The sequence below is a fragment of the Pundamilia nyererei genome, unplaced genomic scaffold, assembly GCF_000239375.1.
Source record: "Pundamilia nyererei isolate P.nyererei 1_Seehausen unplaced genomic scaffold, PunNye1.0 scaffold00007, whole genome shotgun sequence".
In the NCBI taxonomy this organism is placed as follows: Eukaryota; Metazoa; Chordata; class Actinopteri; order Cichliformes; family Cichlidae; genus Pundamilia; species Pundamilia nyererei.
This window is the reverse complement of record NW_005187408.1, coordinates 4,576,445-4,591,108: the sequence shown is the minus strand read 5'-3', so window position 1 is coordinate 4,591,108 and position 14,664 is coordinate 4,576,445. Positions and strand designations below refer to the sequence as shown.

The following is a 14,664-nucleotide window of genomic DNA, read 5'->3' as shown; positions in this document are numbered from 1 at the left end:
CATTATCACTGACGCCAACAACAGTGTGCACAGCAGGTAGATGCACTCAATGGCAGCCCTGAGAGGATGCGTTCACCTGGACAAATATATCTTAGCTGACTAAAGCTGCTGGATCAACACTAATTCAATAAGTAGACATTTTTAGCCAGCGTAAAGTTCATGCGCGGAATAACAATCAAATGCAATCAAAAACGCGCATGCGCCCACACCAGAAGAAGAAAGAAAAAGAAAAAAAAATCTCACGAGACCTCTAACATTTCATCAATTAAGACACAGCAGCGCATGCACACGGCTGCTACACTGGTGGGAGGGAGAGAGATAAACAGGCAGCTCTCTGGAGATGCTCCGCAACACGTCACAAGACAAGCAGCTAGAAAACAGCTCGCTGGGAGGGGACACTGGGTTCAGACACAGAGGGAGGAGAGAAAAGGGAGAAAGCGAGAGGAAGCAGAGGCAAGGACGAGGCTATTTTCCAAAGAAAATAAGCTTAATAAACCTGCCTTTTTATTAGCTCTATGATTATGGGGTTGGGTTTTTGTATGTGCAATAGAAGCATTGTGTTGCTGTTTTTGTGAAGCTGCCACCACAGTGCAGGCGGACAGTAATCATTTCTAGACTGTAATCAGACATGTTTTTGATCATCTATAACACAGAAGAAATAAGACATAAGAAAGAGAGACAATGTGAAGGATTTCACTGCAGCCTGATCAATTCCTGGACCTTGGATGAGTAAAAAAATATATATATATATCCACTATGATAACACAACACTTCTTCACAATGGGACCGCAGCAATCGCTGCCCATGCACATGCATATACATATGCAAGAGGTTAGAGGTTAATTTCTGACTCAGTTTCCATCACCTGAGAAAGGAGCTGGAGAGCGACAAAGGGCATCCGCCTTCTGCAGCACTATTTCCATTTCAAAGACTTTAGAGCCCATCTGCATTTGGCATGGATCCTGCGGTTGGCACTAACCGCACCATACGCAATGATCAGCGAACATTCATTTTAGTCAGACTGCTTTTACCCCAAAAACAATCATGATCACAGCCCGCGAACCAGTGAAACACTACAACCCGGTATCCAGACTGTCATGATTGGATCTCAGGTACACTCAATAATCAACAAAAGGCATTTAAGCCTAATTTTTAAGCCAATATCCACACACAAGACAGAGGCTCACACTAATGCACTACATTTGACCAATCTGAGAATAAACTGTTGTTGTAGGCAAACATGGCGTAGCTGCGATCACCGAAGAAAGCCTGAGAAAAATCAGACCTCTGACATTTCTGCTGTTCACGATGAAAGAAAAGGTTGCACAGCGGTAATTACATTCGGTGTGGAAGAAGGAACGACTGTCAGAGGTTGTCTGGGCTACCTAATCACATGTGCACTCATGCGTTTGGGCATGCGTGCTTTACATTTCCGTGTGCATGTGTGTGTCCCACCAGCCCACTCACTCGCACTTGCATAAGCCCTTCTAATCACCAGTCTCACTCCCATGGCTGAATCAAGGCTCTAATTTTGTAGCCAAAAAGTCCCAAAGCGCTCTGCCTCCACAAGGTCTCGATTACTCAGCTGTTGGCTTTGTTATTAAAATTAATGCATCTTTAATAATTCCACTGTGGTTGGACACATTATGTAGCATTCTTCTATCTATTGGTATGAAATACAACCGCTTTTCTTTTAAAACCGGGTTATTATCAGCGTGCAGGCTACAGAATCTGGAGACAAACACTAAGCCTAGGGAAGGTAAATACAAGTCATTTTTGTAAGTGCACCTGTCGTCTTCTACCTGCCCTGCCATGTTTAGGGGAACTTTACACTCACAAGCACTGTGTGATACTTCATTATTACAGTGATACTGTTAGTATTATGGCAGAAGTTGGACATTTGTTAAAAAGAGAAGTTTAAAATTCCCCTCTGACATCACCTGACATTTGAGAGCTGGCACAAGGACACGAGCTGTTAACTTGTATTGTGCACTACTACTGTATCTGCACCATTTTGTACCATTTGTAGTGCAGTTTAATACAACTGTCCCTTTACACCACTCAGAAAGTGCTAGCTTGTGAGCTAGACTAACCATCAACAATGACTATGTTTCATTCCTGTCACTTCAAGACGAGCTCCATCTGCACCACACATCTGCCCTGAGCTTTACTGTTTGCTAGCAACAGCAAGCTCAGCTAGCAATATTTATCCACAGACATATTATTAGAAATACTGGAGTTCTACTGATTTTACTCTATTAGTTATCCACACAAAGGCAATTTTATTTGCCAAACAATTAAATGATAAATTCTCCAAAATACACCGCCACCACAGAGGCCCTTTTGCAGGGTCTCGAATCAGCAGCGGTGAAGCACAAACCTGCTAGCAGCAGCAGTTGCTGTGTCTGCCTCTACCTTTTGCCGTGCCCAAAGTTTTAGCCTCAGTAAAAATTTGATGGTTGAATTGTTTTAAAAACTAAATAAATAAACTCCCTATATACACACAACTGTCATGAAAGCATGAGTTAGATACAGAAAGCAAAGGTGTTTTTTGTACCAGGCCGCACATATTTCTATTTCTGCTTATGGAGTCGGTTTCAAGTAGCCATGAGAGTATGAGTTGAATTCACTTTGTTACCACTTTGTTAAAGCTCATCCAGTTCATCCAGTTCAGGGACCTTTGTTCCACAGCATGTTCCCAATCAATCTCTACAGTCTCTACTATGTGACTACTGAAGTATTGACAGCTCTACAAGCTCAGAATACCATAATATTCATTACATTCTGATCTAAATTAAGACTCAGATTAATACACGGCTCAAATTGCAGACTTTCACAATGATAAACAATGGCACCCAGCTGGTTAACAGCCTGCATGTCTGCAGACATTGGACTTATTTATAAGTTGAACCATATAAAAGTACCTATAAACACTTATATTCCTCCAAAGCGCAAAAAAGAAAAAAAAAAAACAACCTCCCCACCCAAAAAATCCAGAAACTGAATAAAAAACTATAACTGCGACACATAATTTGCTCAGTAGCAAATTTACACAAATTAATACAGCTAATAGATGAATACAAGATAGATGACCCCGATAAAAAAAAAAAAAGTCCTGCAAGATGAAACTGAAAGCAACACAAAGGGAGGAGGGTTTCTCATCATGTGCCTCATCTGTTTGCAGTAGACTATAATTAATTTATCACCTGTCCCAGGACTGAAGAAGGCATCAGTGGAAAGAAATGATGTATTATGTATTGACATATCAGTGTAAGCATAACAGAGTGTGAGGAGGACAAAAACAGTCTCCTTTCTACATTCTGAACAGTCTCCACTGCACAGAAAAAAGGATTATTTGTGCTTTCAGAGCTAGAATAGGCTCCGCCATGTTAACTACTCCACTGCTCGCTATCTGAACACCAGTCAACCTTTGGGGTTACAAGCAGCTTTTGTGTCTGCACTTGGTCTGGAGGGGTGAAAATGAGACAGAAATCAGGCGTGGGGCCTTTTCTTTAGGGAAACAGAAGAGAAAACATGATTGGAGAACAATTTATCCCAATAAATCTACTGTACTTCTTTTCTTACTCACACACACTACAATCTAAAATTAAGTAGTATAGAAATATATAGTATATAACTCTGAATTGAATATGCTTGGAGTTTAAAGTGTTGCTTGGACAAAACAAGCAATCTAAAGGTGTCGCCATGACTCTAATAAGAAAAAAGATAATATATGCAAGTCTCGAGGTCATATCAAACCTTTCAGAGCTCCAAGATGGATTATTTTTTTCGACTGATGCCTTTCTTACTTATAAGAATTTGACCTGAACTGTGCCTGTATAATCAGATTCTAGTTAGGATCAAACAGCCCCGAACATTTACAGTACCTTGGCAAATAAAAGTGACATAAAAAAGGAGGCTGACAGCTGCTGTTGCTTCCCTCATTTACACTTTCTCAACGCCTCAATGCCCCAAATGTCTGGTGGTGTCATCAGCAGGTTACTTGGTGTGCCTCAGCTGCATAGAAATCAAAAGGAAACTGGCTGCCTTCTGCTAAATTTTCACGAGGAGAATGAAAGATGCCAGTAAAAGGTTGTCAAGCATGCAAGTTAGTGTTGGTTATTTTGCAGGAGTACAGACGTTCAAGGCTTGCCCCCCGACGGCAGCCTTGAGCTCCTGTGCTTCACATCCAGGGAAGGCTGTGTGGGATCTTTGCGCATCGTGGTCAAAAACCCCAATTAACAGACGGCACCATTCGTAACCTTGTGCTTATTGTAGTTGAGCATGTGGCGACTATGGTGCAGCTTATCGCGGAGGAGCACGTGCCCACCAATCTTAATGATCAGAGGTACATTTGTCCTGTTGGCTTCCTGGTCAGCTGTAAAGAGAAGGTAGTCCATGCAAGCGGCGGCCTTGAGCTCTGTGCAAAAGTACACCCTGCAAACTCTTGCTGATTTTGTCTCTGTTTACAGCTTCATTCAAGGTTCTTTTGACCTTGGACAGGGAAAATATTTGCCACAGCAAAGCTCAAAGTGAAGTGGCATTGGCTGGAAATGTGTTTTTGATTGGTCCAAATTAAACCTTGTGGTGGAGCACAAATTCAGTCAATAAGCAGGAAACATTTCCTAATCATGTTGACTTCGTGAGTCATTGTTGGAGTAATAAAAATATTGATAAATGTTAGATGTATTTAAGTAGCACAGGACTTTGGCTAAATATTAAACAAGCTTCTCTTGGAAGATTTTGACTATTAAATGTTTATTAACCTCTATGTGCCAGAGTAGCAGTTAAGGAAAGTGCAGGTACCTTTGAGAAGTCTAAGTGATAGTACACATTAACAGAGAAACCATCGTTTTTAACATGACCGAACCAGTTGGCCAGATGTCTTTAATTTTCTTTTAAATGGACTCAGCCAAAGGTTGGCAGTCATAGCATCAGTGCCCTACTAGAAAAGCTAGAGTGACAAAACGCAGAACAAAGACCACCAACATCTATTCCACTTTATTTAAGAATTAATGAAATCCAGGGAGGAGATGGGCTCTACTGAACCAACCAATGAAACCAGAACTTACCATTAGCACTCCATAAGTCTGCAGGCTGAGTAAATATAGCACCTAGATGATGGTTTATTGATTATTTGTTTAGTATTCATCCTATAATGCATTCATATTTAATGAATATCACCCAAACAATCAGTACTTTACAGAAACCAAGCTGACAATAGTTATTTATATATAAAACATTTTAGATATATCTCAACTGTATCCATATTATAACATGGATTGCCCTCAGGACTGTGCAGCACATGTAGCAGGATAGCATCACCATGAAAAAGGCTAAGTAAGTAGCAGGGTGTCCACCATAGGTCTCTTTAACTTTGCCCCAGTGTAAAGCATATGGGTCAATATATAAAAATCAGTTTCCCCCCAAATGTCCAGTACTGATCGAGCTCTACTCAAACACAGTTCACTATTCTCATCTATTACCACTGTTGGTATAACAATGTATTAAGATTTTGTGGTAATGAGTGACTGTGTATTACATTACAATCAAATTTGACAACAACACCGAAAAAATTACATCCCTGACTTAGTCACAGTGTTTCTGTCTCACTCATCCTTGGCTGGCAGGTAACTCTGCAGGACTTCATCGGCAACAGGTTTCTTGTGACCTCTGCAGCTGACCCTCAGATCATACACCCCTACAGGGAGAGATAATGAGCATTGTGCTCAGCGGGACTGAACTGCTCAGGTGGAAACAAGTGCTCCTTCTTCTTAGCAGTGAGGCGTGAAGAGAGCCCCCCTGGTTTAGACTGCTGTGTACATTCACATTACCAATCTTTCACCAGCCGAAAGGCCACAAGAGCTACTCGAGGAAGAGGAGGCTGGCTTTACAAAACAATGAGACCAACCAGATCCAATCACATGAAAATAGAAACTTGTGACAACAATGAACCAAAGCCTGAGCCGAATTCAAGGAGGTAGTGTGCATATACGGTCTAAGGGCCTTTGATATTTTGAGTTAACTGTTCTTTGCCACCAGACAGCTCCTCTCAAAGAAGCCGACAGTGAAATCCACAGATAATAGGGCCCTGCTAAAGCGGCACTTTGGGGAGTGTGAGAAACTGAGATGATGTAGTTTTTGTGAACTGCCAAGTGAAACTGATAACGCAGGAGGAACTTCACTTTGGGAGTTATGAGGGTGAACTGTTTGCGAAGGTAGCTTCTTTTTAGCTTGTTCCTGATACCTTGTGTTGCAGACGGGAAAACGCTGAAAATAACGGGTATTTAACAGACACCATGTGAAACAGGAAGACTTTCAGTGACAGCAGAGAGGAGAGTGTGGCACAGGCACTTTCTCAGAGATGTCTCAGAGCTCCAAGAGCTAAAGGGGATTATGTAAGTCAAGCAGTATACTGGGTCACCCAGTTGTTTTTGATACACTACTGCATCGCCGCTACAACTGCACTTATTGCAGAGATTCGTATTTCATAGCGCCCACGTACGGCTTCACTGGGAAGTTAAAAGGTTTTATTTTTTGTTTTGTTTTTTCTTTTTAAAGAAGATTCACCGCCACTGACTGCTAAGTAGGATTCAGTGTTAACCAGCGATTTTTAAATCAGAATGACAACATATTGTAGTGAACAAACTAGCTGCTAAAATGCTATATGCCAGCCAGTAACCATGGTGACTTTAATGGTTTATGAATAAGCATAGCCCGTGTAAACTACACGTGGTTTATGCTTGGTTTCTGTCTCACAGCTGTAATGTCTACATTTTAATCAAACCCTCGAGGTAAGCAGGAAAATCAGAAGCAAAGGACAATCAGTACCAACTGATGACATCATCAGATCAAGTCCCTAAGCCCCCCAGATAAAGAAACACCACCGACTGTCTACTAATAACAGGAACAGAACCATGCTAATTGTGTACGTCTGCTTTAAGGCCATGCTACATAGAGCTTCCTATTCTGAATTAACACCATGTTACTGCTCTGTGCACAAAAAGCTATATAATTCATGTGGGTGGTTTAGCTTCACAAAACAACACAGCAGAGTCTAAACAAATATGCTGCATGTATTTTGCCTATAGGCCACTACAAAATCCTTCAGCAGCTGCACGTGTTGATAAAGGCAGCACTGTTGGGACAGGTAGGATTTTTGGCTGCTTCACAACAGGACTCTTTGTTTCTCTAGCTGTGTCATATTACTCACCAGGAAAAAACTAAACAAAAAAAAATCCTAGCCTGCATGGAGCTAATTTTAACTCCAACATGAGAAAAAATATATGTTTTACGGGGTGAATTTCCTTGTTGTTAATAATGTTTTACAAAATTTACATTTACCACTAATTATCACCCCTAAGGTTATGTTTCCCAAGACACACTTGCTAGCAAACGTTAGTGAAGCTCACGCCTGTAGTAGAAGGTCAAACAGACGTGCAGTGACGTTCATTTCAAAATAAAAGCGCGGTTAATTAGATAGCACGCCGATCAATCTTGGGTTTATTGCGAAGAAACACGTTTATAAGAACAGAAAGTACAATTTATAACGTGTATTAATCATTAATAGGCTGTATTAAACGATGTTCCCTTTTGATTCGTATAAATCCTTCTAATTGTAATTTTATTTTTGTACTAACCGGAAATTATCTTCTCTCCACCCCTAGAAATGACACCATTCCTAGCATAAAGGTGCTACTGACAACTGTCAACCTCAAGCTTCTCGCCAAGTCGACTTCATTGTCTAGTTTTACAGAGAAGACGAGGCCACCCGAGTAAAAAGGTTAATAAATAACAGATGTAATAAAATAAAATTTTAAAAAGTCTTCAGCCCTTCCTGTACTGACCGGGGCACGGCCACTTTGTACCAGGAAGAGACGCAAACATCTCACCTTAGTGGAGTGAAATCATGTAGTTTAGAGAAACACAGTTTACGCTCGACGAATATATGGAGTGTGCTTGTGTGTCAGGGTGATGACTAAAGAGAAACACAGCCTTAAACAACTTTGTTTCCCCTGTGATGTCCGGCCTGTGCACAGATCGCTACTAGTTTCGCAGCATCGCTTCGGCGTTGCAAACACCCACCCCTCCTGCACCATTTCCGTGTTTTATACGGAATCATTTCCACGGAGCCTGTGCCACGTCGATTAAATGCATAGGTTTTACAGAAATCTTACGCAGGGCAATGAGACCGGAGTAAGAGCCAGCGTGTAATAAACGAAAAGCACACGGTGCCTTGCCAAACACTGCGACATTGTTGCAGGATAACCGGTTAATAAGTGAAAGGGTGCATGACGTGTCTAAATCAATGAGTCCAAGACAGCAACAACGTGACGCTAAAACAACACAACTCACCTAGTGCCACCTCGCAGGCTTTGCGCAATTGGGAATGGTGAGCCTTTTTCACCTCCTTGTCGGCCAGGATCTTTTCCAAAGCTCGTGTAAGGAACATGTTTTTCGTCTTTTTGCCCTCAAACATGTCGCACCGGAATTTGGAGCGAGGTGTGCCTGGTCCCAAGGGGGGCTGCAGCCTCCTCGAACAGAGATGTAATTCCTTTAGTAATGTCAGCCGCAGAGCCCCTAACAGACAAACATAAATAAACACAGAAGGTGGGGTAAATCCCTCAGATTGCCATTAACGACCTGCCTCCTGCGCCATGTTTGAGAGAGGAAACGACGTCACGTACGTTTGAGAGCGGCCGCAGTGAGGCAGTAGGGAGTGAGGACGGAGATGAGAGTGTCCCTGCACCCGAGCTGTGTCTGCACATTCATGTACACCTGAGATCCACGATTTGTTAGACCAAGACACATTTTTTCTGTAGTTTTGGTTCTGTGCACCGCCGCTGAGGAGCAGACTTCATTTAAAGGGGTTTTACACAAAAATTGCATTAAATGTTTAGGATTTAAAGCCATTTAAAAAAAAAAATTGCCAAGTTTCAGAAGCTCAAAATTAATACATTTTCACTGGAATTTCACATTTGAGGCCCAAAGAGATTACAGCACAGGTATTGTAGGCTATTATTGGACTGGGAACCTAAACAAACCCATAAGTGAGACAGGAAAAGCTTCAGTCAGCCAAATCAGTAGTCTGATGCACTGGGCACCTCATTTAATTGAAGTGTAAAAGGTTCTCTATCTCGCTCTCTGCTCTGCTTCAGCCAAATACTGCAAGACTGATCAGACACAACTTCACAGAGCAAGTGGATAATGACCCAAAGCATACTGCAAAAGCAACCCAGGAGTTTCTCAAATCAAAGAAATGGGATGTTCTTTAAAGGCCAATTCAGTCACTTAATTTCCACCAAGAAGAGCTTTTTTTTCTTTTTAGTTATGAAAGGCCAAACTGAATGCAGGAAGAACCACAAACAAGCAGCAGCTTGAGAGGAAACACAGCACTAAGGGTCCAGGCTTCAGTCACTCATTGGCTGCAAAGTATTAAAAGCATCATATATAAAATTATATTAGTTTGTCCAAATAATTTTATATTAAATGTATAGGAATGTCTGTAATTAATGCACTTCAGTCACATATTGATAGTTTGATTTTAAAATTCACTGTGGTGGTTTACAGAGGCAAAACTGTCTTTGCATATAAACCTTCATGGTCGTATTAAACCTATGTGTGAAAGCCCTGGCGTAACATGTTGCCACAGTGCCTTAAACCACCAAGCAGAAGAGTTTGCTGTCTTTTGTTGAATAAAACATAACTTTCCTCTGACATGACATGCACATGACCTACAGCAAACCTGTGTGTGGTATCCCTGTGGGCATTTTGTTAAACATTTTCATTGTAGTAAATATGTAGTAGCCTGTGAAGGGATCATGATACAGTTAACACAAACAGAACTGAAGTCGATCCTTTTGGGATTCTCAGTTAATCATAACGGACCCACTTAACTCTACATTTAGAAACAATACAGCGTAAATAGATCTGATTGTCATCCTTGTAAGGACCCACAGATTTTTTGGAGGAGGGGGTTAACACACTTTACTCGTGAATGAATGCAAATGTAGTTTTCTTTAAAGATTTCAGCAGAACTTAAAACCTTAAAAAAAGACAATTTCAAGTTGCTGCTTTTTGTTTTGCTCATGTATCAAATCAGTTCAAGAGTGATCGCAGGCTTCATTTTTGGTGGCAGAGCAATTTTAAATCCCTGCACATGGCAACTTATTTGTCTGTGGTTAATTTCCGTTATAATTTCCCAGTCAATTTAATCTTTATGGTATTTTGCTTATTGCCTTACCTCATACATAACTGTGCATATCCACACATTCAGATGGTGCTACACTGCATTTTACAGCCTTTAGCAGAGTGCAACACATCCAGGAAATCTGGCAATTTGACAACACAGATTTGGCAGTTGTGGGCGGTATAGTTCACTTTCACTTGGATCGGACTGTCCCACATGTCAGTGCTAACCGTTTCTGAATCCATAAATAAGAGCAGAGCTGCAGAGTCTGCAGACTGGCTACGAAGAAACTAAAATAAGAGGCAGATGTTTGAATCGATCATTAAATGCTATTAGTTAAATCAAAAAAGGTCAGAACGTTATTCATTATAAACATCTGCTGACTACAATGATGTTTATCATCAAACATGGCGACGAGTATGTGTGCAAAACACTGACAGAACATAAATGAGGGCTGAAAGCGTGACCTTTAACCTTCTTGTAGATGTTTGCATGAAAGCTATTAGGAATGAATTATTTCTAATGATGTCAGTTGCAGCCAGAGGCCAAACTAAATGAAAATAGGCCAAAACAAAATGTACACCTGTAAAAGCGGACAAGCAGAAAGGCAAAGAAGACAGAAATTCAATTACAAAAAATATATTTTGTTTTATAAAACAACGTTTATTCAGGTCAGACACTTAAAAAGATCTCATGATAAGAACATAGCCAAGCACAAGTAAACATTTCAGACACTGTCTTTTTCCATGCCTGAGTAATGACACAGTAAGCTGCTGAGGTCACAGGTCATTCTTTCTAAATGTTAGTCTGAACCAAATGAAAGAGAGAAAAAAGATCTACACTGAAATTTACCACTCTGAGCATATTTATTATTAGTAATAAAGGTTTTTACGCATTTTATGAAAATCTAGAGTGGCACTTGGTAAGAATATTTCCTAGAATAAAAAAAAACAACCAGAATAGAAACAGGCTTAAAGATATTGTTCTTTTTAAACTTGTATTTAATAAAGCACATTTTAGAAGACATAAAAAATATTAGCTTTATCTTTACCATAAAAGTGCTGCTGTAGCATAATGAGTGATCGCATGACCACTATTCACTGTAAAAAATAAACTTTTTTAAAAAAGATGCATTACTTAAAAGATCCTGTAGGGTTCAAGTGTTTTTTAGTGTTTGGTTTGTTTGCACACAAAAATACATCACCATCAGCTGTTATCAGAAAAAGGAGAATAAGATGAACGACAAATTCAAATTCACGCTCTGAGGATCTTTGTCGGTTCTTCGCTTGATAACATCTGAGCGGAATATGAAATCTCAGGAAAATATTAGGTGCTAAGATAGGTAAGTTGGAGGGTGTGGTCATATATATGGAAATTTCTCCCTATCTGTCTTGCACTTCTTCAGCACTCCTGATGCGATGGCTTTCACGGCTCTCATAGTCTCAGTGCAGGTTGGCCTTATTAGGGATTCGGGTAGAAGGAAACCAAAATATCCCGTATCCCTCAACTCAAATGCAAATGCGTAGGGGATCCCGTTCCTGTATGCCCAGTCGATAGAGCTTCCTGAGCTGACGTCTGCAAGGAAGTGCAAAATAGACAAGGGTAAGGAAAGCTTAAAACAGGAATACCTTAAGTTAAGTAGCTTTGATTTTAAAGCGTTCCATTTCTGTTGCTGCAGGTGAGCGTTTAGATATCGCTCCTCTCTAGAGCAACATTCAAGGCAACTCTGAATTGATCTTGTATATTAGAAAACTGGCATTTTTCTCCTAAGTTTAAAATGAATAACAGCTCATTTCCATTGCCAGAGCGCAATATTAGAAGGATTCGAGGAACTCACACAGAGTTGTGGAGGCAGGTCCGTATCTGTACTTCACGCCATAGGCAGAGTACAATGCTGTCACTGCATTGTGAGCTGCTGACTCCTGGATGCATGAAAGCAGAAGGCCTGCTCATCTCACATACTGCATTTCTTTAACACTATCAAAGGATCTGTACTAAGCAGCTCTCTCAGATTAATTAAAAAAATAAAACTCACTGAGTGTTAAGCAATAGATATCTTACCACACAGTTGAAGTTGGGGATTGTGGCATACTTGTAGGAATATGGGTAAAGCAGCATTTGTGCATAGGCATGAATGGATATGTATGCTTCCACGCGTTTCTTGTGCTTGCGCAGGAACTTAGCGACAGCTTTGACTTCAGGTTCAGATTCGGGGAAGGGACCGCAATACGTGTCATCGCACGGATGAGAAGAGGCACCTTCATCTGGGGAAGCAAAGGGATAAAGGATGAAACCACGTCATCATATCTTCTAACCATACAGGATGCTTTAAGTGGCATCCTTAATCCAGCAACAGTGACCAAGCAGTAAGTGTAAAGAAATGGAAGTAGAGCAGTAGTTCGCATTGTTGGCACAAACTTTCCTGCGGCGTTTCTGCGTGGAGCGTGTGTGCGTTCCTCCCACAGTTCAAAGATAAGTGTGTTTGGTGGATAGGTGATTCTAAATCGGCCACACGTGTGGCCATGTGAGAGGGGAAAAAAGAGCTTTAGAGAGCATTAAGAGCACAGAATAAAGTGCTGTGTGAATGTGTGTAAATGGATGAATGGGGTTTGTTGTGTAAAGCTCTTTGAGTGGTCAGTAAGACTGGAAAAGTCTAGAAAACCAAATGCCAGCGTGAAGGGGAACTAATAAAGACACAGACTGAAATATGATCACATTATAATCCTTTGCAGACAACCTTGTTTCACTCACCTTGACCCAAAAAAGTAAAGAGAAAAGCATCTGAACACATGCTGGTTTTAATTAAAGCCGTATTTTTAAAACTACGAAGTAAAAAGGGCTTCTAAGGTGACTAGTATTAGTCTGAAATGTGTTTGTTACTTTAGAAATTATGGGAGAAAAAAAGACATATTTCAAAGTTTATTTCAGGGATACTTTTTCTAAGGCTCAATTATCATGAAGTACATTTACACTTGAAAGTCCTTCTTAAATATATCTATAAATAGCAGAGGCAAATGAAAAACCATGAATTTCAGTCAGACTGAATGCTATCTTTGGGCTCACTCTGTCCTGCTTCATGCCTTTTTACAGCAGTCCATTACTGACTAATCAAATAGACTATAATTCATTTAATTATGGTATATTTCTCACACCATTTCCAGACTTTTATTTTGCACATATTCTCAAACTGTCATATGCCAGAACTCTAAATGCTGTGAATTCATGACCGAGCGTTCCCTTGAAGAGATGTTCTTCATGAGGTATAAAGAAATCTTCCACTCCTGTGTGCTTAGATGTATCACAAAAAAACTTTATTCTATTTTCAGCCTATGTCCTCACTCTCTAGAGAATAAATGAGAACAAATGGATGTAGTTGTTCCTACGCACATAGGGGCACATATATACTCTTAGTCAGATTTGTCAGGTGTTATTTTACCTACCACACCATTTTACTTTCCAGTTTCTGTTAGCGTCCACTCCCCTGCAGTGGAACTTGTGATTTTTGGACCGTGTCTTTCTCCAGAACCGATCCTGCAGGCAAAAAACAAAACAAAAAAAAAACACGTTCTTGTCCACTGTCAGTAAAACACATCTGAACAACAGGTTCATTCTTCCTGCATGCAGCAAAAAATATAGACAATTAAACATAAATTAAGCAGCATAATAACATGTAATATCATGTAATAACATAAACTGCATTATTATTTCTCCTGTTTATATGTAGACATTTTTTTCTTTCTTTAAAATTATTCTACAATCTGTAGGTGGAAAAAAACAAGCTTCCAGCTTCCTTTCTTTGCCTTGGTTTTAGCAAGCAATCCAAAAAAATGCAATAAAATGTATATGTAAAATGTGCTTCCCCTCTAAGAAAAGCTTCCTCTCAAAAACGTACATATAGAAAGATCAGCAGAAAAGCCTACAGTACCGTAATCCAGCTGAAACGATAGCCATCCACATTAAAGACAGGCATGATGTAGAAGTTGAGCTGGTTCAGTAGTCTTGTCATCACAGAGTCATATTGGTATGAGTTGATAGCCTGTAATGATAATATAATGTAAGTCCAGTGTAATTATAAAACATACTCAACTGAAGAGGCATGTACTTGCAGCCCCTTGTGGTTGCACTGATAGCCCAGCTCTCTCAGGGCAAAACGTTCATACATGCCATCACAAGAGCATTTGCTGTGTCTCCCAGCACAGTCTCAATGTGGAGAAGATACCGGGAGAGCTGGACAGGGCGGTGGAAGGGCATCAGGATTAGTAATTGCTCCTTTGGGCCGAGAGGAGCACTGCCAATGCCTCACAAAATGACTTCCACATGCATGTCTGCAACATCGGCTGCAGACTCACCCACCCCCACTGCTGCTGTTCCACCTCTGACACCTCAGACACTTCACACCTCCTCTATTCACCCTGCTCACTCCCCCCCACCCCCAACAACAGCATCCAATACACACTCAACACAAGGCTCCAGCC

At 40.6% G+C, this 14,664-nt stretch overlaps 2 protein-coding genes across 3 annotated transcripts in view; both read right to left on the bottom strand.

Moving 5' to 3' along the window:
- Window positions 1-8,732, bottom strand: part of arfgef1 (ADP-ribosylation factor guanine nucleotide-exchange factor 1 (brefeldin A-inhibited)) — a 52,160-nt gene extending 43,428 nt beyond the window's left edge. The window contains exons 1-2 of one of the 2 annotated variants that reach the window (XM_005722591.1): window positions 8,688-8,732; window positions 8,356-8,580 (exon numbers count right to left, since the gene is read on the bottom strand). In XM_005722591.1, the coding sequence (XP_005722648.1) occupies window positions 8,356-8,479 (124 nt within the window). In that variant the 5' untranslated portion in view covers window positions 8,480-8,580; window positions 8,688-8,732. The other variant, XM_005722592.2, reaches the window with a different exon arrangement.
- A 2,521-nt stretch (window positions 8,733-11,253) lies between these two features.
- cpa6 (carboxypeptidase A6) overlaps window positions 11,254-14,664 on the bottom strand; it is a 22,775-nt gene continuing 19,364 nt past the window's right edge. Inside the window, exons 7-11 of the mRNA XM_005722590.1 lie at window positions 14,115-14,225; window positions 13,630-13,720; window positions 12,251-12,453; window positions 12,027-12,111; window positions 11,254-11,764 (exon numbers count right to left, since the gene is read on the bottom strand). Coding sequence (XP_005722647.1) covers window positions 11,550-11,764; window positions 12,027-12,111; window positions 12,251-12,453; window positions 13,630-13,720; window positions 14,115-14,225 — 705 coding nt within the window. The 3' untranslated portion in view covers window positions 11,254-11,549. The remainder of the gene's footprint in view (window positions 11,765-12,026; window positions 12,112-12,250; window positions 12,454-13,629; window positions 13,721-14,114; window positions 14,226-14,664) is intronic.